This window comes from Thunnus thynnus, chromosome 22, assembly GCF_963924715.1.
Source record: "Thunnus thynnus chromosome 22, fThuThy2.1, whole genome shotgun sequence".
NCBI classification, from domain to species: domain Eukaryota; kingdom Metazoa; phylum Chordata; class Actinopteri; order Scombriformes; family Scombridae; genus Thunnus; species Thunnus thynnus.
The window spans coordinates 4,454,120-4,480,854 of record NC_089538.1 but is presented as its reverse complement, the minus strand read 5'-3'; the positions used below and the strand labels follow the sequence as shown (position 1 = coordinate 4,480,854).

The window sequence follows — 26,735 nt, the reverse complement described above, 5'->3', positions numbered from 1 at the left end:
ATTTGTGTTTAGGTGTGTTTATATTTCTATAACTTAAACACAAGAGAGAATATATAATCATTCGTTTAATTTTCTGATGAGTTTAATCTGCTCAATCTGTCATTCATCAATTTACTTTAGTTTCAGTACAAATGATAAGAGTACTAGTTGGGCTTCTGATGCAATACCCAAGCGGAGGAATCAAACCTACACGAACAGGACGGCGGAGGTTTGCCTTGTTGCCTGGATACGAACGCGGAGGGTGGCGCATTAGGGAGTCCTTCCCCGACTGAAACTGGCTTCTCATAGCGGACATTGTGGCTCTACGTGTAACCGTGTCATCGAGGAATGACCTTCCTCTTTGCTTGAGCCGGAATGTCGCCTGTTTCCTTGACGCTGTTGAAGAAGCACTGGATGTGAAAAACAGCGCAATTTCTGTCGGCGTCCATGATACGCGATGCTACCGCAGCGGATTCCAGAGCTTGAGCTCGAGCTCGGAACGGCAGCGGGAGAGAAATAACCGCTCCCCTCTTTACTTCAGCCAACGGCAGGTACGTAAACCAGCGAACCGGCCTTGAATTTTCTTTTTTGTCCCCGCTTAGTGTTTAACATTTAGTGAGGTTACTGTTTCACTGTATAACGATATGGCGCACATTTTTGAAGGGAAAACGTCTGACAGTCCTCCGGTCGCCTCCCGGGGCAGCTGCTACTCCTCCCCCTCGGTCACAACAACAAGCGTACATGAAAGCTAACGTTAGCTCATTTCAATTTGAATTGGACACTTCTGCTGTATTGTATTGTACTGACTTTTGACCATTTTTGGGTGCCGACCGAAAGTTTAGACTCGGCCTAACGTTAGCATGTTGCTGTTTGCTTGCTAACTATTTCATGGAGAACCGTCGGGGCTCTGTAATGTCACCGTAAAGAAGCAGCCTCCGTTCACCTGGCACCGACATATTCCAAACTAACGATAGACTTTGCGGGGGACAGGGAAACACTGTGATTTAAATGAAATTAAGTGGAATGTATCCTGTCTAAATAAATAATTATAAACTGCCCACTTACAGGGAACGAGCAGCTTTCGACAGCCAGCTAACTTGGCTAACTTAGCTCATGAGCTAAAGGTCGGTGGTCCGGCTAACCTTGCCGTTTGACTGCAAAGTGACGCTCGTTAATCGACGTTAATGCAACGTTGTAGTTGACACTTGACCTGTTACCAAATCATCGATTCTATGATATAAGTTAGTCTTGTAGCTGTGACATTAGTAATTCATCTTAAATATCGTTCCTGGCTGTTCTGGAGATGCACTCGACAGCCCTGCAATATAATGTTAATATCGGTAAACCTTAAATATTTGCGCAAAGTTACACTACACCCATAGTAGGTTACTCGATGGTTAACAATGCACAAACTGCAGTATTTTACTCCTTTCCACGTCAGAGAAACTGCATAAAATAATGGGTCGCAGGGTAAAGTTGGTATATGGACAGTGCTGTCAGGAGCTAGTGTGCACATAAGAAACAGCTGGGCTGTAGACGCTGCTCAGCCATATTTAGCCATTATCGTTGAAGCCTGCTAACTTTTCAACAGTTGTCCGTCTGTATGCATTTAATTTATACAATGCAATTTGTGCAAGGGTGTTGACTGCTGAAACGGTATGGTTGTATACTGCAAAGCTTCTTATCTTGCCCTTTTGACGGCCCAAACGAGTAACCCATAATATGCCACTTGAGTGACGACCGGGCCAGCCAATCAAATCGGTGCAGCCTCCATTTGCTCTTCACGTCGGTTCCCTAATCCGCTGCTGCCATATGAAACACATGCACTTGACAGCAAGCGCTCCCCTGCCTGTTGCCCACACAGTTATACTCAACTGCTGGAGTTTGCTTGTTGTTGTGTCATGAACAGTAATCCAGGTCATGTTTGGTTTTATTACTCACAGTTCAAACTATGATGATTTTTATGATCGTAATGGATGGAATAGTAATTAAAGTGGTGCTTTCTGTTTTAGGAGTATTACAAAGCCTTGCTGTCATTCAGGTGTTTCAAAAAGATGTGGTCGTGACTAGTTCTCCTATCATTTATTTTTGTTAAATTATATTTACTTAACAGGAGTGCAATTACACACAGTGACTGTTTGAGATACTTTCACATTAATGGGACAGGTAACTTTCTAGTGGCTGTGCTGTATTGCGAGGTATTGTAGTACTGTAGAAGGTCAGTTATTCATATTAACCTGTTTATCACTTTAAAGAGGATATATCCGCAATAATGTGTCATGATTGTGCCTGCTGTCTGCATTATCATGCTCTCTCAGGAACCCATTAGCTTGCCGGTAAGCAGGTCTAGGAACAATCATTAAAAACATCCTTTGGGATAAGGAAGAAAGCATATCTGCTGTCATAAAATTTGTTGTTATAACACTTATCCTCCTGTTTCTTTTCCTTTTCAAAACCAAATAAAATATAATTTCCATCCCAAAAAGCAGTGACTTAATGCAGTCATGCATTTTTCAAAATATAAAGAGTTCTTGTTTCTTGCTATTTGGCTCTGTGGGGGGTTGTGAATGAGGTCTTTGACTATATCTTTGTTTTCTCAAATGCTTGCATTCAACGTTGAAAATATTTAAGAGAAACTGATGTTCATGTTTGTTTGCTCTGTTTCAGGTTGTGCCGGTGAAGTAAGACGTAGCCCCAAAATGGACGCCTCCGACTGAGACGCAAACACATCTTGTGTTTTGCTCAGCAGCTGAGATCTATCAGCAGCATAAGCCATGCCTGACGAATAAAATCCCCCTTTTTGCTCAAAGCAATAAAAAAAACGAAAAAAAAAAAACCATCCTACATGCCTCCCCATGTAGAGCCCCTTCAGTGCGTCCTGCTGGAGTGATTGCCCCCTCTTCCAGATAGGTTCTGCCTCATCCTCCCTCCGTAACTCTCTCCACCGACCACCCTACAGTAACTACCCATCACAATGCTGCTCCACCTGAGAATGGCCAACACCTGAGGTCCCATGCGTCCAGTGAGCACCGATTCAGACGGTCCTGCTCCTCCTGAAAACCTCTCTTGCCCCTACCCCCTCGTGGGCCCCCTGCCTGCCTCAGAGATGTCCCTGCTCCAGTCGCTGGGTCCAGTACAAAGCTGGCTTGGCCAGGAGCTTGAGAAGTGCGGGATTGATGCCATGATTTACACCCGCTACGTCCTCAGCCTTCTCCTGCACGACAGTTACGACTACGACCTGCAGGACCAGGTGCCCTCCACAACCTTAAAGAAATCTTTCTAGTCGCGTCAAATAAAAAAAAACATAGAAATGATTGTTTATCATCGTTTGTGTTTTGCATGTCAAATGAGTGGGCATTGGGCTATATTCAGGAAGGGAAGTTGGTGTGGGAATATAATGGGCCTCGTTAGAGGAAGATATCAATTTGTCAGGAGAGGTTAACAATGGGGCTTTTCTTTCATGTCATGGCACTTGTGCACTGACTAATTCCCCCTTTTGATTTCTCTCATTTGTCAATACATTCATTGATAGATATGATGTTTACTGTTTTGTGTGCAAATTGTAAGGCACACAAGCCCGTATAGAAATGTTCATATACATTCAGTATATTCTCAGTGTAACCTTTTATATGATTTCTCCATGTTTAACACTAGTTTGTCCTTTGTGACTGACTTATCTTGGTTTGTGTTTAAAAGGAAAATGACATCTTCTTGGGCTGGGAGAAGGGAACTGGGAAGAAATGGGGCAAGAGTAAGAAAAAAGGAGGGACCGATCTGAGTCTTGAGGAAATGAAGAAGCAAGCCGCTGTGCAATGCCTCCGCTCTGCATCTGATGAAGTAAGCCTTGTTGAGTCTGATTGTTGTAATCCTGTTATTTTCATAATATTTATGAAGAGCAGTGTTAGTCAAATGATGTTTTATTTTTCTGTGTAAAACAATCTTTCATTTGAATCACTTTTGCTTTGGAGGCGTGCAGGCCAGTTATTACTCATGAAATGAAGCAGGAAGCGCTTGAATGAAAATCATTCTGAATACAGAAGGCATGAGAGTGTAATTTGTCTAATTATGTCAGGAATTTGTTACTGTAGTATCCCTTGTTGTTTGTTAAGGTGCAGTCATGCAGATATTAATTGCATAATTCACAGTGAATAGACATTGAATAAAGCTATGTCAATGTGGGAGGCTAAAGCATTGAATGGGAGAAGATCTTCATTGTAAATGCATCATCACCTCATTTGGCTGGGTGGCCACACCTTCAGTTAGTCGTCTTTGGAAAGGTTATATTAAGGTCAGCAGTTAAAAGTTCCTTCCTGTTCTTAACAGAAATTAATGCTGTCCTCATTTATAATGCATGACCTTCAAAGGAATATTATTTACATGTAAGCATATATCCCTGAAGTATATACATTTTATTCTGTACTTTTGTGTGAGTGAAAAAGCTACATAGAGATTTGCTGACATTTTTGTCAGTGGCCAGCAGTAGTAAGGGAGGTGTGCTGTAGTTGAGAATGACACAACGTAAAGCTGGAGGGTGGGAAGGGGGAAGTCTGCGAGGCAAGAGGAGGAGTGTTGAGCTCCTCTCCGGGACTGGACTCTGCGGTCTATTTTTTAACCAGCACACGCTGCACGGGATTGCAGCAGTGAGCACCAGTGTCGGTTGGCTGTCAGCTGACCGGCATTAGCACAATGATGCAAGAGGAAACACAGGGCTTGAGAAAACTTTGCTTTGCTTTTCATGAGGTGGCATGGTAAGGAATATTATTTTCTGGAAGAGTGATCAGGAAATGAGTGAGCTTAAGAGTCTGGCAGGGCTGGTTGTAAGGAGCAGCTATGTTGTGGTTGGTTATTTGTTTGAGGGTATTTGCTTCGACAGTGCCTACTCGGTCTGAGCTAGTGTTTGAATATGGTTGTCTTGTTTATTTTAAAGCCTTGTTGTTTATGTTTTTCACATATCACATTGCTCAGTTTTATAAGGCAGTAGGTTATACAGGATATGTAGAAAGTATTCAGTGTTTCAGAACATAGTAAGGCAATTACTTGTGCTATTGCTTAGCCCTTTTATTTTTTATTTTTTTGAAAGCATTTCTGCACCATAGCTAAATATAGCACAGTCATGGCTGAGCGTGCCTAAGCTCTCACAAGTCAGCTGGCTTGACTTGTGTCAACCTCGTGCCTTTCATTCTTGATATTCTTTATTTTGGGGCACATTAGGGGTCAAAGCAGCTGTTGGAATTCCTACGTTCTTGCCTAAGGCTGCTGGATCTTGCAACATAAGTTATGGTTGTTTTTGGAGTTGAAAAATAAATGATTCTTTTGTTTTTATGTCAGGGCCTGTTTTTTAAAAGACACTTTTAAATTACAAATAGCTGTGCGCATATTCAAAGGCTGCTACTCACTGTCCCCCTTAATATATCGTGGCACAGTTTTATGAAGGCAACTTTACAATCTCTTCAATATATTGCTAGGGAAATACTGTATCATGATGCTGGTATCATCAGTCAGTTCTCTTTTATATAGTAAGATGTTCTATTTGATGAGATTGTTTACAAAGTTTTAAGATGTATAACATTTTTCATTCCCATTTCTGGGCATACCACTTACACCAAATATTGTTGCATGACCAATTCTCATTTATTTTCAAACTCATTTGGATTTGTCCCATTCAGAATATAAACATTGCGTAATTAAATTGATAACGGCCGTTCAGTGTTTAGTTTGACTTTGGTAGAGTTTGTGATGAATTACAAATGGATGTCTCAAATCTGTTTCTTGTCTTTTCCCTCTTTGCAGAACTCTGGAATTGAGAGCCTGGTTGAGGAGCTTTGCTCTAAACTTAAGGACATTCAAAACAAACAGAAAGGTTTGGTTGTTTCCCTTCATCATCATATTTGGAACTTTTCGATAGAAACTATAAAAAGGTAACTAAACATGGTCATAATACAGTGTCTTATTGTTCAATGTGTTTTACAGAGGAAAAACAGATTCAAAAGAAATCTGATGGCTCTCAGTCTCCGGAGCGAGCTGAGTCCCCCTCTTCAAAGGACCAGGTGGAAATGTAAGCTACACCATGGACATTGTGTATTTATAAATTTCTTTGTTTACAGTAGCTGCAGAACACACCCGTAACACATTTGTTCATTTGAACAATACTGCTATGAATGTATTTAAATTAAGTTCTCTCTTTGTCTGTTGCGACTTCAGGTATTATGAAGCCTTTCCTCCTTTGTCAGAGAAACCTGTTTGTCTCCAAGAGATCATGACGGTGTGGAACAAGGCTAAGGCCTGCGCATACTCAAGCTCATCATCCTCTGCAGCCCCACAGACCAGCACAGACACCTCCTCCCCAAAAGATTGCAACAGCGAATGTGAGGCTGCAAAGGAGCGAAACCTCGAGGCATGTGGTACCATCACTACTGTGACCAACGAGAGAGGCCAGCAACGACGAAGCAAGAAGGAGAAAGAAAACCGATACCATGGTGGTGTAGCAGCGGAGGAGAAATCTACCGTCCACTCTAAGAGACAGACGAGACACAGGTCTGAGGGCAAATACCGGCCCAGATCCTGGTCTTCTGGCTCTAGTGAGGCGGGCTCAAGCTCAAGTGGGAACCAGGGTGACGCCAAGTCGTCCAGAAGCAAGGCAGTTAGAATAAGGCACAAATCCAGGGAGGCTGGGAAGAATAAGAGAACACGCAACAGTGGGCAGGTGAAGCTGCAGGTGAAGGTTATTGACAAAGAGGAGCGAAGAAATGCAGGAGGGAGCAGTAGCAGTGCCACTGGAGGCACTGTCAGACAACCACAGCTTTACAAAAAGGGGAAAAGGCCGCTGAAGGAGATTCGTAAAGATCCAGGCTGGGTGGAAGCAAAAGAGTCCGGAGTTGAGGCCAGAAACAAAAAGGAATACATGGAGGAGCCACTTTGGTACACTGAGCCCATCACAGAATATTTTGTACCTTTCAGCAGCAGACAAAGCAAGCTGGAAACAAAATATCGAAGCAAGGTGGACTCTCCTGATGGCTTTGCCTTGTCAACCGACATGGAGAGGCTGCCGGAGAGATTCCAGGGAATCTGCATTGCCAATGAGAGCTACCAGAGAGCATACCTAGCAGCAGGCTCATTCGTGGATGGGCACTTTGTAGAAGGGCCTGGCGACGCAGAGGATGAAACTGCTGAACTCACTGGGACCTCAAGCTGCCCTCAGCCAGAGGATAGTAGAGATTTAGATGACAAGCATCTGTCTGAATTTACTCACTTCTATGAAGTTGATATTTATCAATCCATATTGGATACTAGTGCCTCAGACTCGATACAAGAGAGTCGGATCTTAAGCATGATTCGACAAAAAAGCAAAGAGCAAAGAGACGTTGAGGCAGAATGTTGTTTAGTGTTAGATGGCCTTGAGCAGCAAGGGAAAAGTGCAATAAGGGCAGACTCACAGGAAGCTTCGGGATCTGTTGGATTCTTGATGGAGGATCTTGAAAACATGGCTCAAGTCTGGGGATGTTATTCACCGTCTACTTCAGAAGATATAGATGGAGAAAGCTTCATAGGAGACTCTCCCATTCGGCTCTCCCCCCTTCTTGATAGTGTTTCATTCACCCTGAGCAAACTATCTGGAAATCTGGAGGAGCCGCCTGTTCCTGAAGCCACCAGTGAACCATCTGGTTTGAACTCATCCTGCTTCTCTCTTTTTGAGCTGCAGTATGACAGCCCCACTTTTCCTTTTCCCCGCGACTCACTCACCGTTGCTCACGAAAACAACACAGATTCAAGTAGCTGTCTCGACCCACATTCTAATAAACAGTCTCGTTTGCTAATATGGACCAAAAATAGTGCCTTTGACGAAACTGAACACTGTTCTAACCTTTCAACGCGAACTTGCAGTCCGTGGTCACATTCAGAGGAGACTCGTTCAGACAACGAGCAAGGACATGTTCAGACAGAGGATGCTGCTCAAATTGGCAATGAAGAGATTGATTGTATAATCCCTCCTCTCTCTGGTACATATCTAGAGGATGAAATCTTGGATTTTTTGCAAGAAGACCCTGGCCGTAAGTGTGAGGAGGTCAGTGTTAGCACAGCATCCAATCAGACCTTCACCAAAAAATCTAAATTGGAGTCCATTTGTGGTATAGCATTGGAAGAGGATGAGAGTAAACAGTACAGCACTGGCATGTTTTCGGACAACACAAACCAACAGAGTGATGATTACAGCTCAGGGATAATAAAGGACATTTGGACTGCAATCGGAGATGGCAAATCTGTAATGTCAAGGCAAGGAGCAGAAAAACCAAGCGAGGTTTTATTCTCAGATGACTCAGGCGGTTACTGTTGCAGCTGTCTGGAGGTGCAGGCAAAAGGAGTTCCGATTCAGGGACCTCAGAAAAAAGCCGTGCAGCGGTCAGAGTATCACCTTTGGGAAGGCAAGAAGGAAGAACAGGACTTAGCCAAAAACAAACTCTCCAAGGTAGATGGTGCTGGGGATTACATGACTCCGTCCAAACCCTGGGACTTGAACTCTGACAAGGAGAGTACATCATTCATCCTAGGAGGGGTGTATGGAGAGTTGAAGACACTAAGTGGTGATAAGAATTGGGCTGTTGTACCACCAAGTGAAACCCAAGATAGCCTGCTACAGTGTGCCGCCGCAGCTGCATCTGCTTCTAGCTCAGACATGCTTACCATCACTGGCACAGATGTGTTCATGAACACTGGCAGCTGCTTTGCCCCTGGGCACAGGCCCCTGTGGAGGCCTCTTGTGTCCTTTGGGCAGAGTGACCAGGCCATTAGAGGAGGCGGAGATGGATTGAATAAGGGATTTTCTTTCATCTTCCATGAAGATTTGCTTGGATCTTACGGAGGCTTGCGTGGTGAGGAGCAAGGTTTAGAATACCCGTTCGCATCCTTCAACCTGAACAATCCCTTCTCTCAAGTCCTCCATGTTGAGTGTTCTTTTGAGCCTGAGGACATGGCTTCGTTCAGTCCAGGGTTCAAGCCTAAATCTATTCTTTGCTCGGACTCTGAGAATGAAGCCTTCCACCCACGAATATATGGCATCAACCGGACGCAGTATAGGGCCATTCGCATATCCCCCAGGACTCATTTCCGACCAATATCGGCCTCAGAGTTGTCTCCTGGTGGAGTGAGTGATTCAGAGGCTGAGACTGATAAAGAGGAGATGAGTTTTCCCGTCCTGGCGCCGGTGGACGTCTTTGATGATCCTCAGGCAGACCTCAAACCTCTGGAGGAGGATGCAGAATGTGAGGGCCCTTATTATGGGAAGTCAGAACTGGAATCTGGTAAATTCTTACCCAGATTAAAGAAGTCTGGCATGGAGAAGAGTGCCCAGACCTCTCTGGATTCACAGGAGGGCTCCAGTACCCTCCTGCCAATCGCTGAGCAAGAGATTTGCTTAGACTGCAAAACGGCAGCAGCTGCATCAACTGCAGGTGGACAGGTGGACGTCTCAGTTAGCAAGATTCAAAAAGAGGAATCTTCAGGAGAAAAACAGTCCTGCTTAAGTGCACCAGCAGGTCAGATCCCAAAGTATGGGATTGCTTATGACTTTGTTGGAGATGTCCCAGAGGTGAGGGTTTCTTGAATGTATTTCCTTAGATTATCAATATGATGTGATGAATATGCTAGAGAATATAACAAAAATATTGTATATACAATATAGTATTTCATAATTTGTCATAAGCTGTAAAAAAAGGGTTCCACCTGTGATGTCGCAGGTGGCTGTTTGCTGAAACACGCTAACCACTTCCCGTTTGTCTTGTTTAGTTCCCTCTGTTAAATATAAGTGGACAGGGAGGAACTGGCAACCAGCAAGATGAGTGCTGGTGGCAGAACACACTCTGTTCCCCCCTTTTCCCTGGATCTCAGTGTACAGGTAAACCTGTTTCAAAAACATATTTTTACTTTCTAAACACAAATTTACTATTTTATTCACAAGACTTTTTTTTGTCATTTAGCATTTGTCATTATTTTATTTCACATTGGGAGATGATCAGTATCCACAAATTTGTGAGGGTTGAAACCATGAATTAACATGCAACTTTGGGGCAAGAAAAATCTTAATTTGTTGAAACTTGTCAGCTCTGAGTTGCTACATCAATAATCTACTATTTGGATGTCTGAAGTATATTTGCATTAGTGGTAGCGGGGTTGATAAAGGTATTGTTTCAATTTTATTTGGCCAGCAAAAAGAGTGGAACCACTGCCTTGAAAACTGCGTTTGAAATTCAGTATTATGATCATGGGAGGCTGTCCAATTGTTGCCCAAACCTTCCTGCCATAGAAGATCCACACTGACAGTCTACTCTCCATAGATATTAATTGATACTATAGTGCTATATAAATGGAATATATGTTGTTCACAGGATGAAGTCTCTATGTGTGTGTGTGTGTGTAATAATAAATGAAATTGCTTTATCCCAAATATAAAGCAATACTGTAAATTCTACACTGTTACCAACATGTAACACAGCAATAACAGCAAGAGCCTAAATGTGAAACCCATAAATTGTAAGCACACTACAGAGAAAAGCTGGTTCAGACCACAGAAAGGAAGGAAGCAAGGAAGGAAATTGAAAAAAACACCACATTCCTCTGTTGAACCCAGTGCATGGTCAGCCTGCTGCAATATTTACATTTTACTTTCTCATCTTGCCTGAGATGTGCTTGTATTATCTGGTCACTTAAATACAGGAGCACTTCTGGGATCTGGATGTAGCCATTCTCAAATGGTTTAACACATGTAATAGTTGGGCAGTGTAAATCTATGGCATTATCTCCAAAAGAGGAGACCCTTGTTAACTGACCCAAAATAATGCGCAGTTTATTGATTGTAATCACTGATTGGTGTCAACTTGAACTAAGAACGATCAGTCATTGACTGCGTGAACTACTAAATTATATCACAGACTAGTAATAGCATGAAATGACCGGCTCTACAGTGTCAGGGTTTCAGACTTTTTTTTCCAGCAGGAGCACTAGTGCTCCTTTTTAAAAAGATGTTTTAGAAGCGCCATTTCAAAGTCAAGAGCAACACTTAAATCAACATCAGCGCTCATACAGCATTGTGCTAAAGTTTTAGCCACTAAAAGTTAAGGGAGGATGCTTTCAAAAATAATTCTATGAATAGTTTTTATTTATAAATTAACTTCATAAAAAGTTCAGTAAACAGCAGGAACTTAAATGAAATCTATATATTGTGTGAGCAGCTTTGCCTTTAAAACAGCAGCAGTTCTCCTCGGTACACCTGCACACAGTTTTTCAGGTACTCAGCAGGTCGGTTGTTCCTGCATCTTGGAGAAGTTGCCACAGTTCTGTGGATTTAGGCGTCTCAGCTGCTTCTGTCTCTTCATGTGATCCCAGACTGACTCCATGATGTTGAGATAAGGGCTCTGTTGGGGGCACACCATCTGTTGCAGGACTCCTTGTTCTTGTTGCTGACGATCATTTGTGACTCTAGCTTTATGTTTGGGCTCGTTGTCATGCTGTAGAATGAATTTGGGATCGATCAGACACCTCCTTGATGGTATTGCACTGTAGGATAAGACTCTAAACATCAAAATACATGTACAGTATGTGAGTTATCCTTGGTAACAGCTACCGAAATCCACTGACTGAGTTTGATTAAGAACATTTGCAGTGGCAATCAGGCCGAAATTCCAAATTATGATCTGAAGGGTCACATAAAGACAAGCTAACAAATATCTTGGTGAAACACTGCGAAGTCTGAAAAAGTTACTTTAATTAATTATTGCAAAATTACATTAGTTAGTCTGGAGCCCTGTCAGCTGCATACAAGTTGGAATAAAAGTTTATTTTGTCATGAACTCTATAGACCCTATTTAGGAGGTAAAGAAGGAACAGTGCTGTGAACAGTCAGATGCAGCATGCGTATTTCTCTGTGCAACACTCTAACTTTTGCCTGATCTCTTTCTCCAGGGAGCAGCAACATTTGAATACTCCAGTTTTGCAGAGGACTCCTGTCGTCGAGAGGAAAAGTTCCTCTCCTTTTGTGACTGGCCTCTTCCAGCAAATATTCAGGGTCATCTCAGAGCTGGAAAACCTAATGTAGGCTAATTTTCTGAGACACCCCTTCAAAACCCCCACACATAACCCTGCTGGTTTTCATTTACTAACTCAAACCTTGTGTAATCAACAATCAGATCAACAAAAAGTGAGTGAAAATAGGAAAACTCAAAAAATATGTTCTGTCTTTGAGTGATGCCATGTGCGGACATGCATTTTAGGCATTTTAGAATTTGTTTCAGTTGATTCTTCTGTACACTGGTCCTCATTCAAGTCGCACAGTTAGGTATTAGGGACAATCTTTTGTTCTATCCTTGTCAGTTTTGTTCCCACCATATTGCTTTCGAACTAGGATACTGATAGTTGGTGGTGTTTGAATGGTTGTGCATGTATGTTTGTCCAGCCAGTCTCACTCCTCTTTTTCTAGTTAAACCTAATGTTGTGTGAAACAACTGCTATCACATCCTCTACTTTCCATCTTGTGTTCAGAAAGACAATATAAGAATGTTGAGATTTTTGAGTTGTGCAAGAATTTGAGAGTTTAATTTCAATAGTTTGTTTGGACGACTTTCTGAATGTGAAGTAGAGAATGTGTGCAGTTTTCTTCAAGATATCCGTAAATTCCCCATGTGTGAAAAGTTATCATAAATGAGTCTGATTTTTGAATGGTGATAGTCTTTCAAAAGCTAGTAGTAGACATAGTATGGTTTGTGAGGCTAAAAAAAAAATTGTTTTAAAATAAAAAATAAAAAAACAGGAAATCAAAAGGAGTTTTGTTGACAAAAAATACTAATAATCTACTTGAAATGCAATGCTGTAAACAAATTGGGGAGGAAAAAAAAAGAAAAAAAAAGTTTGTGTTTTGGGGTAAAGACCCATCATAAAAAGACTACAGCCATTTCTGCAGACACCTGTGTTGCAACTGAATGAAACCTTGTTTTATTTTTTTTTTTTGTAATTTCTATGGTACAGACTATTGGTGCTATAAATATGTTCAAAAATCTTTTAAAGTTGCAGTTCCATAATATGGCTGTGATGAGTAGATGGCATAGCGGAGTTTTGTTTGTAGTCCAGACAGTCAGAATCCATTAATATCTTTTTGCGGAAAATTGTGAAAAGAAGAAAAAAGTTTTGCCTGATCGCGGTTCTTGCTTAATGTGGCTTGGTTTTTATTTCAAGATAACCTCTTAGTTTTCAGGCCTGTAACAGCTGAAGCAGAAATACTTGCAGGTATTTAAATCTCATGTTTCAACACATCCTTTCAGTTCATTGTCCCCAAGCAGAAACAACAAAATCAGTATGTACTGGTAAATTTGTCTGTGCTGCAACTAAACAAATATATAAGAAAACAAGTGGCGGGGCGATGGTCAAACCAAAAACATGGCAGAATTACACTAAGGTACAAATGCTTTTTTTTTTCTCCATATGAGGTGTGTTTTTATTTTTTGGTTTACAATATATCGTTGAAATATTGAGTAATGTCTCACTCTGTGTGCGTGTGTGTGTGTGGACATCGAACTTGTGAAGGCACTGGTTCAGAATGAGTGTACTAGAACTTTAACTCAGAGAAATGTGAATGTGTGCAGAGACGCGCATTCACTAAAAATGCAAATGCATTTGTGCCCCTTATATTTGAAACACACCCTGAACGAATTGGTCATAAATACGCTTGAGGTGTAGTTTACTGACCCTTCTTGTAACCTGTGCATTGATGATTAAATTGAGTTACATCTGCAGATAAATGCATTACGCATTTCTTCTTGCACGTCTTATAATCCCTGCTGTTTTTTCTGTTTTTTTTTTCTTCTCTTTCAATTTAACTTTTCAAACAGGTTAGGAGGGCAGGAGCAGGGTAACTAATTTTGTCACATCATACCATGAAACTGAAGCACAGATAACTAAAATCATCCCTCCATTAATGGGCAATTAAAAACATGTCAGCAATGTGAGCATACTTGCTGTAATGCACTGTCGCAGGTGAAGGGCATGGCTTTTGAAATGGCTTCCTCATTTAAAAAAAAAAAATGCAAAGATTGTAAAGGCCCAGGGTCTGTTCAGTCCAATGCCATTTTAACTGAAAAACATTTTAGCTGAAACATGAATGGAAGGTACTCCAACTTCAGGGTCTTGTCACCTTTCTTTGACAGTCATCAGACACTCAGGAATTTTTTAATATAAAGCATATTGCATAATCTACACTCAGACCTGTGGCAGTGCATTGATGCATTAATGTAAAACCTTTCTTTGATTGTAGAGCAGAAATTGACAGGAGTTCTTTCCAAGCAAACCACAGATGGACTGTCTATTAATTTAGAGCTATAGTTTTAGAGCGAAAAAAAAAAGAAGAAGAAGAAATAAGCCATTGTAGATTGCATAAGCAATGTGGAGGGGAATTCGAGAGCCCTGAGTCCTATGCAATACCTTGGCGCATGTAAACATTCAAGAGTATGTGGAGAAGTCATTCATCTAGTTTTGCATGTTGATTACTTTTGAGTGAGGGACACCTGAGAAAGAAAAAAAAATAAACCATGGAATGTCTCTAAAAATGCAGCATGCAAACATCACACTCCATCTTTTTACGTTGGATTAAACAAAACATTTTGGTTTAAAAAAAAAAACAACAAAAAAAAAAGTGAGGTTTAATCAGTGATTGACATGACTGTGTGTGTGAATCTGTGAGTGAATGTGTGCAAGCAGCTAAGTCACAAAGCACTTAGATGGGAGCTGAAAGGATGCATCACACCTTTATCCATTTAATTCTTCCATTTTGATAGGCCGTGTCTAAAAAAAAAAAAAAAAAAAAAAATTATATAAAAAAAAAAAGTATGACGAGAAAATGCATTCAGTGAGGGTATATGCATTTGGAACGACACTGACAGGGTGGTTGAGTTTCGATTGCACTGTGGTCTGAAGAACATATCCAGCACTGAAAACTTGAGTTTTCCTCGTCTCTTCATTCCCACCTAGATGATGCTCCTTCCCCTTCCTCTTTGTTCCTAAATCCCATCTGTCCCAAAGTAGCTGTGTTGTTCTGATTTCATGTACACCCTGAGTAAATTATTTTGTTTCATTGTGGATTTTCTTAACATCTAATAAAGGAATAAACCAAACCTCAGCCCGTGAACTTCCTTGTCTTCTCTTACTACCTTTTATGTACTGCTGATCACACATTCCCAGACAGGCCGTTAGGGTAGGTTTACATTTGGACTCCACAACCTCAGGACACTAGAGGGCAGAATGGAGATACTGTAGAACAACCAGCCAGCTATAATATAGCTTATTATTATCGCATTAGTTTGATAGCATCTTCTGTTGAAGACAGAAGATTTTCATGCCATGTGAGATATATCTATTGACCCTAGATATTTTTTGTTGCTTTGGGTTGTCATTCAAAAAGGAAAAGGGCAATTCTCTGCAGCATCCATCTTGTAGCTTTTCAGGAACTTACAGTACCATCACTTCTGCATTTTTTTTTGGGCTATATATGTTTTGTTTTGGGTTTTTTTTGGCCAAATCTGTTAGAAACCAGAATAGGGATAGGGATATATATGACATTTTGATATACTGTGCTGAAATATTGGAAATGGAATTCAATATATGCTATATATTGTCTAGTGACAGTAGACAGTTATTTCCTTTGTACATTTTTTTTTTTTTTTTTTTTTTGGGAGGGAGGCGGGGGGGAGGGTTACTGAAAAACAGGGATATAGGCACTATCCCAGAGTTGACTGCATTATAATCCTCTGTGAGCATGAAAGTTCATTCCTGATATTGGAATCAGTGTTTTGGCAAGAACAGATAAAGAAAGTCGATATGTTTATTTTTTGTGCAAAGTTGCACACTGTTTAACTGTTTACTTTCCTACTGTCTTACTACTACTTTTAGTCAGTCACCTATTAAGCTCTTTGAACTGTACAAAGGTTGCTATACAAATAAAATGTGACTGAATTTGAACAGGTGGGTCAGGACCTGGAATATGGGTCTCAGTCAAAATCTCTATTTTACTGTTAGCCTAAAATACTTTTAGGAAGGGCCAAAAATATATGCAGAAAACACTATTTTGAGGCCTGAAAAGAGAAACACCACATATATAAATAATATTACAGTATTTTTGACATCAATGACAATTATAACACATTGAAAAACTGGCATCTATAGCAACTGTACTTCTGGGAAATGTACTTTTCTTACCAAAACATCTTCGCAGCAGGAGTGTGAAGGTACTCGGGTCGATTAGTAATGCCTTCAGGTCCAGACAGGTGAATCCATCGACAGTCAACCTTCTTGACTCGATTACACCGCACTCTCGATACAAGTTTGTTTTAAAATGGCGGCGGAAGCGTCGAGAGACAGGTATGAAATATTAAAGATACCGGATAAACTTGTGTAATGTGTTTGTTCATATAATTTGCTAAACACGAGAGGAGTGATTTCTCTCTGCTGTAGTGATGCTATGAAGTCTCCTGCATTTTAACTTCATTCGGTTACACTTGAGGAAGCGCTGGTAAAAGCAGTGAGTTGGCGTCAGCAGCAAGTGCACTTGACGTGGTGTTTATATTCTCCAGCCGCCTTTCTTCATCTTTCAGGTGAATTTATATGTTTGTCCTGACGCATGACCTCACACTGGCACTGTTTGTGTACTCAAAGCTGCGTTGAGGTGGCCGGGAGGTGATGGTGCAGCAGCAGTAGTCACAGCATCACCATGGACCGCTCCGGCCGGTGGTTACCTGCCGCCCACCTGTAGCATCCGTCGGCAGCATGGCGAACACGACCCGCGGCAGCCAGGACCGGAGAGACAGCCGCTGTGGTAGGTCACCGTGATGTGCTGCATTAGGTCTCGTGCGTTTATTACTGTTAACACGTGCACTTTACCCCAATAATGAATGTACTGTTTTCCCTGGTAACATTGCAGGTCACACCAAACTCCATTTAAAAATGTCAAAGTTAAAAATGACCTTGAATGTTGTAAAGTTACACATTTAATAAACCATGACACGTATCATTTTATGAATAATGTAAATCCAGGCTTCAATTCGGCATACATTAACTTTACCAAAGGACACTTGCTGTAATGAAATTGAAACTTTAAACCCCTAAAGATTCAATATACTCCTAACATCATGTGAATTGTTGAAAGCCAGTCTTGAATTCAGCATGTATTTAAAATACTAAGCGGCACTTGTTCAAATAAAATTTAAACTTCTATCTGCTAGGACTGGTTCATTGCTCAGCATCCTCCTGCAAAATGTATTTGTAAGACAGTATCTAGGGAGTGATTCTGAACATTGAAAATGAATGTAAAATGAAATTAAATGTTTGATGCATTAAAAACAAACACAGCTGACTTGATAAGGAAATAGGTTGAAGAAACTTGGGATCGATGGCATTTTCTTTTGTCATGTCTCCTATAATATAGGCATTAAACCATGCATTCCAGTATTTATCTGGAAAAAATATCACTTAAAAATTAGTATTTTGCTGTAACAAACAACACAAACAGAGAACTGCCTTCTTAGAAAACTAGCATTTGCCCACATTTGAGAATTTGTAATGTTATCCACCCTAAGATGAAAGTGATGTTGCATTTCCTTGAGGTGTCAATCGAAAACGATTATAATGAGTCATAGAATGGGATGGGTGTGTGTACTTGAATGGGTGGTTCAGTTAAGTAGATGATAACGCCTAGCCCTGTGTTTTCCATGACTTATAAAAAAAACAAGAACAGGCATGTCTTGTGGTGTTGGTGTGGCCTTCAAGCAGTAATGTTTCTTTTAATGCCTGGGGGTTGTTAGTGACATTTCTCCATTTAAATACATTACCTATAATGGATATCAAACAAGTATGGCAGTATAGAGTAGTAATAATAATGAATTTCTACTAATTGTGTGGGTTGTAGATTATTTCCACATTGGCACAGGAACAACCTGTTGTTTTGGGACAAAGTCTACCAGGCTCACATGACAACCTGCAAGTCAGGGTTTAGAGCTTAGGTAAGAATCTGGCTTTGTGTTTCAAACATTCAGAAAACATTAGGCCCTATGTTAGGGTTTGACTTTAACATGTAATGTTTCTAACTTTTTTTTACTCTTTTACCTTAACATGATTACAGTCACAGCACCTTCTGAAAATTTAACAGAAGCTTTGTGTTACGTTTGCTAGAATGAGTCAGTGACACAATGCTTTTAGAAATCTTCTCACCTTGTAGAAAGAATAAGAATTTAAAATGTCTAGTTCTCATTCTTCTCTAGCTTTTCTATATATTCAGCTTCTTGCTGCAGATGTTGCTCTTCATAAAAAGAAAAGTGTGTGTGTGTGTTCAAAGCATAGACAATATTTCCTGTTTGAAAGACAAATTTGCTATAATGTTTATGTGCTGTCAAGTGGATCCGAAGCAACAAGGATTCATAAAATTGGAAGTGTGTAACAGGAGGGGTGTGAATGTCTCTGTCTATGAGCGTCAGGAGCTCAGCTAATGCAGCCGTAGAGCTTAGACACACTAGCTTTAGCTTAGCTTCCCAGCTGGTGTTGAAGCATGATGTAACCCTGCTGGGGCCCTGTTCTCATTACAGCACAGACTCCAGTTACAGCCTGGTTACTGTGAGATCAGTTTTCACCTCTTAAGACTTCCACACCCATGTATCCAATGTCCTGTTCAATTAGAAGAAACCTTTAATAATATCAGGCAATTATAATACAAGGCTGCAACTAACAATTATTTTCATTGTCAATTTAATTTTTAGATGTTTTTGATTGATCATGTCATCTATAAAATGTCAGAAAACTGTGAAAAATGGCATTCAATATTATGTAAAAATGCAGGTGTCACCTTACATTCAAACAAACAAATTCTCAATTACTCAGACTAATTTCCAGAAGGTGAACACTCTGGTCTCACTCTGTATGGTTGGTAATTAGCAATGGTCACAAATCCCCAGAGCCCAAGGTGATGTCCTCAGATGTCTTGTTTTGTGCGGTCAACAGACGGAAACCCAGTGATATTTAGTTTATAGGTATATGAAACTGAGAAAAGCAGCATATCTTCACATTTGGGAAGATGGAACCATCAAATGATTAGGTTTTTTTGTTTGATAAAGACTTCATAAACAAAAAGTTACCTAAATTGTTGTCGATACATTTTCTGTTGATTGATGAATTGATTGATGATTTTCAAGTGTTTCATTGTGCTTCACAGTGAATAAGGGATGAGATAAAACAATGGAATGATCAAGAATTAAAGGTCAAAAGTACTGTGTGGAGTTTCTTGTAAAAAGTTATATTTATGTTCAGTTTTTCTCCCCAAAATGCATAAAGTTCTAAAAAAATGTATTTCATTTCCTTCCCGACAAAACATCTGATAATTTAAAGAATTATTACAATTTTTAAAAATAGTTAAAGCTGCATTGTTTACATCCATGTTTACAAGCTAGCAGGTTGCTTCTTCCTTGAATTTACTTGCGCATTGCTACATTTCTTTGTGTGTTATCCCAGTGGAACTGATGACAGGATGTTGACAGGATGTTTATCACGTTGCCCCTGTCCACCAGGTCACATATACTTTACCTCACAGCGCCCCTAGTGGTTAAAAACTCCACTTGGAGTTGATAGCAAAAAGAATGTAGATTTAGGAAAAAAAACAACTTCAATGCATAAAAGATACCATCAATAACATATATATACTTGTTTTTTTGTTAAAGTGAGGGAGGTTGGTTGATCTCCCTTGGCAGGTCAGTCCACAATTTAGGGGCCTTGATGGATAAAAAGGTTGAACAGAACACAGAACATGTTAATTTATTAACCAAGATAAATTTCCTCAATGAGGAACTTTTACTTTGTTTTAGTAAGTTAAATGTTGGTCAATAAAAACCAATTGTAAAAAAGTATTAAAATCAAATAGAGTCTGATATTGTTTCCAGGTGTGTCTGGAGGAGCCATAGTGGAGAATGGCTCCGTAGTGAGAGACCCGACTGCCTCTGACCTCCATGATCACACCAACCACCACTGCCATGAACCCAGCACAACCCAGCAGAGTAAACCCGTCCTGCCCAGTTACAAGCCATCCTGCTCGTCCACCCCCATCTACTACAGCAGCCCCCAGAAATTGTACTCAGACCTGGACCAGGATAGCCACAGCTTGACTTCACAGGACTCAGGTATCCCAACTCTGGAGATCAACCCTCCAGAGCCCATCCTCCACGGCAACCAGCGCCCGGGCGACGCAGGCCTCGTCCTGGCCTCTAGTCACGACTCACCCGCCACGTTACCTCTGGATGATGATCCCTCTGACGGCAACGCCATCCGCAAGTCCTCCACCTTTCCCCGCAGCGGCTATGACTCCATCCGCCTCTTCAGCCCCGCCCTCAGATTATCCGCCACCATGGGCATAGGTGTCGGGGGCGGAGCCTTAAACCGCAGTGATGACATCTCTGTGTGCAGTGTGTCCAGCATGAGCACTGAGCTGTCGGTGTCCAATGAAGACATCTTGGATTTCACCGTCACTTCTGATTCGAGTGCTATCGTCACCTTGGAGACGGACGACAGCGGCACCGCTCACTTCTCAGACGTCACGCTGTCGTCGTCACCTGGAAACCCCAGAGACTTCTGGAGTCCTGTACACATGCATCCGGGGGCAGGTGGCATGCAACAGGGGGAAGATGGCAGGCAAAAGAAACTGGGACCTCTAGCCAGCTTGTTCACCAGGTAAGTTCAGCTTCAGTATGGATTAGAATATGTTTTACCTGAGCGCTCTTCAGATAAGTCATATTTTACAAGGGTTGTTTTAGTTTGAGTGCAACTAGAAATGTAAGTGCGTCCAACTTGAAACAAATGTTCCCATCATCTTAGTAATTGTAACTAAAAGTAGTGTTTTTAGCCATGCTAGCAGCGTGGCTCTGAGTATGGCAAAGCTGATTGTTTGGTCAGTCGGTCTGTTGTTTCTGCCAGGCTGAATATCTCAACGACTACTAGATGTATTGGCATGACATTTTTTATAGACATTCATGATTCCAAGAGGATGAATCTTAATGACTTTGATGATCCCTTGACTTTTTATGTAGTTCCACCAGCAGGTCAAGTTTGCACCCTTTCTCTGAAGTATCTCATAATTTGTTTTCTCTGCACATTCCATTATCTAGATATAACAATACAAATCTCAGTAGTTAGTTCATCAGTCATTTTTTTTGTATAAAAACATTGATTCTGTTACATATGTTGTTCTGGCTGTGAGTGTCCAGACTTCATGCTGCTTTAGAGGCTCTCTCAGAACTATAATTTTGCAGTTTGCACTCTTCGTTGAAGGCCCTATCACAGTCTTACAGAAGTGGCATTGCTCAAGGTCGCTTTACAAACCTCGCTTAGCCAAGACATCCCTCTTGACCTCTCCACCAGCGCTAACGTAATACAGCTCAACCAGAACATGACCCGCTGCTCCGCTCAACTTGGAACATTAGGTTAGTGAAGTTTTAAAGCTATATATGTTGTTGCTGCAGTATCACATCAGTAAACTGGCTAAGACCCAAAGCAATAACAGGAAGATTAATGACTACGAGACCAACGCACAAGCACACTTGATTAAATCTGGTTGATAAAACCAAGGTGATTTATGCTTTCAAAGAACAACTGTTTGGCCATTACACATCAGAGGTTACACATCATGTTCCAGTACCCCACATCCCACCATCAGCATCTCAGCAGAGGAAAGAAAACTATGCAGCACTACAGATTTTCAGATGCTGTAATGTGTTATTTCCTAATTCTATGTGTGTAAGACTGAGGGTGGGGTGTTCCTTCCCCTTAAATGGGTACATGTAGCTATGTTACAGACAGAGCAGCTGGAGGAAACATGCACAATCATTAAGTGCATTTCTTAATTCATTTCTCTCTAGGGATGTCAATGGTTAACTGTTAATTGGTTAACCGCTGAGAATGTTTTTGACTGGTTACGCTTGTTGGTCTTTAGGTTAATTTGCATACACACTGCACAAATGGCTTGACAATTACATGTTCACAACATCAGATCTTCTTTTTGAACGGCTGAAGTACCGACTTCTACACAGAGTGTTGCATTATGGGTTTTTTGTAGCATTAATGTTGCTAGGCTAGCGAGAGTCTGAAAGTCTATTCATAGTGAGTGTGTTGGAGTCAGTCAGCCCTGAAAGTGTTTTGTTAGTCCAGTTTAACCTGCAGGAGTTGCTGAAGGCTCGTGTAACGTGTTTTTCTGCCACAGAGGAAATAAATCCCTACATCCCTATTTCTCTCTTTTTGTTTTTAATTTGTTCTTTTGTTCTCTAAACCAGGCTAGTCTCATTTAAAGAAATCCATTCTTAGATACTCTTGTTAGGCGAGACTAGTCTCTGATGTTCAGCAGTTTCTTTTAGGCCTGCAACAAAGATTCATCTGTCATTTATTTTCTCAATTAACTGATTAGTGAAAACATAAGATGCAACCTAAATGTCTTGTTTTGTCCCGACCAACAGTTCACAATCCAAACATATACAGTTTACTGTCATAGAGGACTAAAGAAACCAGAAAATATTCTCATTTAAGAAGCTGGAACCAGAGAATTTCAACATTTTCTGTTAGCAAAATGACTTTGAAAAAACTATTACTACCAAAATAGTTGCAGATTAATTTTCAGTCAATCGACTAATAGATGAATAAAGTGGAGTGTCTCTTACACAACCTTTTTATTTTGAAGAAACTTTAAAAAAGTCATAGTCAGGAGAGCGTTGTCGAGATAAACGAGGCATTGCAGAGACGAAAAAAGAAACCAAGCCACATCAACATTTTACAAAGCTAATTACTGTCACACAGAACTTTTTAAAGAAACTTTACGCACACTAAAAAGCAAACAGTTTCTGAGTAGCAAGCTACTAGGTCAAAGGTCAACCAATTGATCTTGATCAAATAAAGCCAGCATGTCTGTTGAGTTGCCATAAGATCCTTCATCAGCAGTTTCCACTTGCTGCAAGACTTCTCTCAGCATTCATTTACATACAAGAGTCGTGCTGTTTGCTGTGTTGATGAGAGATGCTGACTGATGAGTTTTTAGTAAAAGCATACATTGAAAATTCAGTGAAGTTAGTTTGAAATTCCTGGAAGTTTCACACTCTAAGCCTGGATCACATATAATCATTAAAAAAAATCACCAAGCAGGCCTTTCATTTCCTCTCACTGCTCACTGCCACATTCCTCTTTCTGTTGAAGCCCTGTGTCGCCTTTGAACGCACAGGGAAGTGGATTTTATAGCACCTAGTCTTTTTTTTTTTGTTGTTGTTGTACCAGGCAGCTCATTCCTTCCTCAGCTGTAACCTGACACCTGCTTTGTTGTTTAATGACACGTGTTTGTGTGTATATATGCGTGAGTGAGTGTGTGAGGTTCAAGGTTTGAAGACCTACAGAGTGTTTTTAAACCTTGAAGCCTGTAGTTATAATATCACAAAGCTGAATGATGCATTAATTGTCTCTAATTCTCTGTCGTTATCAATATTTGAAACTTTAATGGCCGGTAACAGAAAGCTTGCTAGTGCTGATAAGATAACTGATAACATTAATGCTGCAAGAGCAAAAAACGTGATCAAGGTAATAAAGCAGATTAACCAGTTTATTTTTCCATCATCAATACAGTTTTTATGTGTGTTTACACAAGAAATGTTACTTTTACCGGCATTCTTCTTTCTTTCTAACTACTAATAGTCATATTCTTCTAAATATTTATGATGCTAACTTTCCTTCATGGAAACAATAATTACATTTTCTCATTTATTAGAATATAATATTTCAGCCACTTATATATTTAGCACTCTTATATTCCAGCGATGAAATGTTGGGCTGTTACTACTGCATTTATTTTAATCACCAATTAATTGATCAATTGTTTGTTTTATGAAATATTAGGACATAGTGACAAATGCTAATTATCAATATCCCAGAGCTGAAGGTGACATCTCTAAATGTGTGTCCAAAACCACCAAATTAAAATGTATTGTCATAAAAGACTTTGAAAACCAAATATTCACATTTGAGAAGTTATTACTAGTGAATTTGGGGCATTTTTGCTTAAAAAACACAATGAATCAAAATTGTTGTATTTATTTATTGACCAGGTGTCTCAGTTGTAATCAAAATAACATTTATCTTTCAGTTTCAGTAATGATATTACTGTCAATAATAGTAATTGAGTCAGTTTCTGTCAATTTATTCCAGTGGATTTAGATGTATTGGTGGTCAGAGTGGATTTGTTTGGTCCCTCAATGGTGGTCAGTGGGGTGGTGGGGTCATGTGATATAGTGACACTGATGCATTCCTTCCATCATGATTGATTTTCTTCACCATTTGTCACCCTCGTCAACTGAAGTTTAGTTAAAAAATGAACAAGGTTTGGTGTTCTTTTAGATCAAATATAACAACTAGATTTATGATGCATCATACCAGTGCCTCCCTTGACCTCCCACCCCGCCCCTCCCTTTTCTTTCAAGTTATCTCTCTCACATGGAGAAGTTTCTCATTGCCTCTGTGCCCTTCAGACTCCTGACAGGCTTCCTCACACTCAGTCCTCCCCTCCCATTTGTGAAGTCAACACTCTCCCTGAGGAGGCGGGGACGCTGAGGAGCAGCCCGTTCCTTCACAATCTCACTCTGCCTGAACTTAGTGGCTGTGTGAGACTCTCCGTAACTCAAAATATGGGATCTACAGGCCTGGATATCCACTGAAGGAGAGCTTTGACTTCACTTTTTTGCTCTCTTTTGTTTACTCTTAACTTCTTTGAAAGCTCAGCCTCCAGCAGCCTGCTTCTCTGTGGTTTTTGTGGAGGATTTTGATTCAGTGTTTTGTGGTGACAGAGCAGGATGGCAACCCCATCACTTCTGTACATTGACAGGTAGGACAACACAAATTAGCAGATGTTTGACATTTCTGCCACTTTGGCCTATTGCTGTTCATTTCTGTCTGTGTTTTGTATGCATGTATGTTTTGTAAGCAGCAGAGATTTGATCAGCTGTTGAATAATGTGGCCTTTGTGCCCTGCTGCCCGTTTTCTGGTGGACTCAACACACTCCTTGGATTCAGTATGTTCTGAAAGACTGTTGTAAAAGACAGCCTGAAGCTGCCAACTGATGTCTTTATGATGGCAAAGACTCGATGTACTCTACTCTCTCTTCTTGCACCAGCTTGTTTGGTATTTCCGTGCCAGGTGTCCTCATTGTTAGTTTAAGCATATGAGCCACAGGGACACCTTATCACCCTATTCGCACACATCAAGACTGAACACTGAAGACTGTGTTGTGAAATCCTAAAATTCTTGTGAGACCTGACTACAACCAGTGCAGTGCAAAGCCTCAGTTCCAATGCAACACAAACAAACACCCCTGCCAGTCCTGTTGGACCCTCTGTGTTCCACTTGAGCAGCCTACCGTAGCCGCAGCCATTCAGCTGTCATGTTGAGGCACATTTGGCCCGGACTGAATGCAAATCAAGTTCCTACTTTGTGGACATTTGTTGGGTGGTGTACAGGAGAGCTGAAAGCATGATGCTCTGTTGAACTGTACAGAAAAATCTGATGTATGAAGTGATGAGGCTTTGCTTTGTAAACGTGTCCTCTGCGGGTCACTCTGTGCAGCATTGTTTTATGGTGGCTCAGAGGGTTACTCAAGTTCAACATTCCCTCCGCAGTTCAAAGCCTGGTTACACTTCACAATTTCCGTCTGTGCTTAGCTCTGCTTTGCTGATATTTTGGGATGATGTGAGTTTAAAAAAAAAAAAAAAAAAAAAAAAAAAATCAAAAATGAATCCATCTCTGACTCTTATGTTACAAATTTGTACATTAGTATTGTAGAGTTCATGAATAATGCACGGGTCGAGTGTGAAAGTTGATGTTTGAAGTTGTTGTTTGAAAATAGAATTCTAAACTCAAAGTCCACATGCAGCTTTCTACCGTGTCTCACAGTCTCATCAGCAGATGAGGTCTGCTCAGTCGTCGTCACGTGACCTAAGTATGGAACTTCAGGTCATATTCAGATGAGAAATGATCATGTCTACATGCTGATGGAGACAGTGAAAAAGAGCCAAGAAAAAAACAAATAGTAAGGTGACAAGTTTTTTTTTATCAATTCATTTGTATTGCTAAAACTTTTGTTTCTATTATCACTTCTCTTTAGATCAGATTTCAATATTTTTCACTCTTCCTCGTGAAGTAAAAGCTGATGTTTTCTCCCTCTTGCTTTGTCCGGGTGGAGTTGGGTTACTTTGGCCCTGTTCACACACCTGGCATTAACACGCGTCTTTGGTGATCCAATCAAAAGTGGACAGCTCTAAGTACGTCAGTTCACACCTGGCATTAGAATGCATCTTCACATGCGTCTCGAGTGACCACTTGTGATTGGATCTCACTTCCCCGGTCTATATGCAAATAAACATGTACATCATTTCCGTTTGCAGTGCGGTAGAGACTCTCACACTGTGCTGAAATGAAACCAGTGCACATTAATTATGTAAACAACATAAATAAACTGTCTCTATTGCCTTTTGCTGTCATTTATGGTTGCACTAGGTTTCTCTGGAGGTGGGGGGGGGGGCTTGTTAACTCTGAGTGAGGGAGTGAGTGAAAGTACAGGCTATAGCGGATACTAGGGATGTGCAGAGATCCCAGTATTTGTATCTGTATTTGTTGAGGCAGCAAAATTATTTGTATCTGTATTTGTATTCGAATAAAAGCGGAAAGAGGC

General features: G+C 40.7%; 2 protein-coding genes across 4 annotated transcripts in view; both read left to right on the top strand.

Annotated features, from left to right (window-relative positions):
• Positions 1–261: 261 nt before the first annotated feature.
• kiaa0232 (KIAA0232 ortholog) lies at positions 262–15,133 on the top strand. The gene is given in 9 exon segments (XM_067579263.1): positions 262–530; positions 2,647–3,229; positions 3,676–3,816; positions 5,770–5,839; positions 5,950–6,034; positions 6,181–9,562; positions 9,760–9,835; positions 9,838–9,868; positions 11,932–15,133. Coding segments are annotated over 8 exon segments (4,155 nt in total). The 5' UTR covers positions 262–530; positions 2,647–2,992; the 3' UTR covers positions 12,065–15,133.
• Positions 15,134–16,274: 1,141 nt separating this feature from the next.
• tbc1d14 (TBC1 domain family, member 14) overlaps positions 16,275–26,735 on the top strand; it is a 41,986-nt gene continuing 31,525 nt past the window's right edge. Inside the window, exons 1-3 of one of the 3 annotated variants that reach the window (XM_067579264.1) lie at positions 16,275–16,371; positions 16,666–16,825; positions 19,932–20,715. In XM_067579264.1, coding sequence (XP_067435365.1) covers positions 16,777–16,825; positions 19,932–20,715 — 833 coding nt within the window. In that variant the 5' untranslated portion in view covers positions 16,275–16,371; positions 16,666–16,776. Of the gene's footprint in view, positions 16,372–16,430; positions 16,532–16,665; positions 16,826–19,931; positions 20,716–24,570; positions 24,893–26,735 lie in introns of those variants that run through there. The other 2 variants (XM_067579265.1, XM_067579266.1) reach the window with 2 other exon arrangements.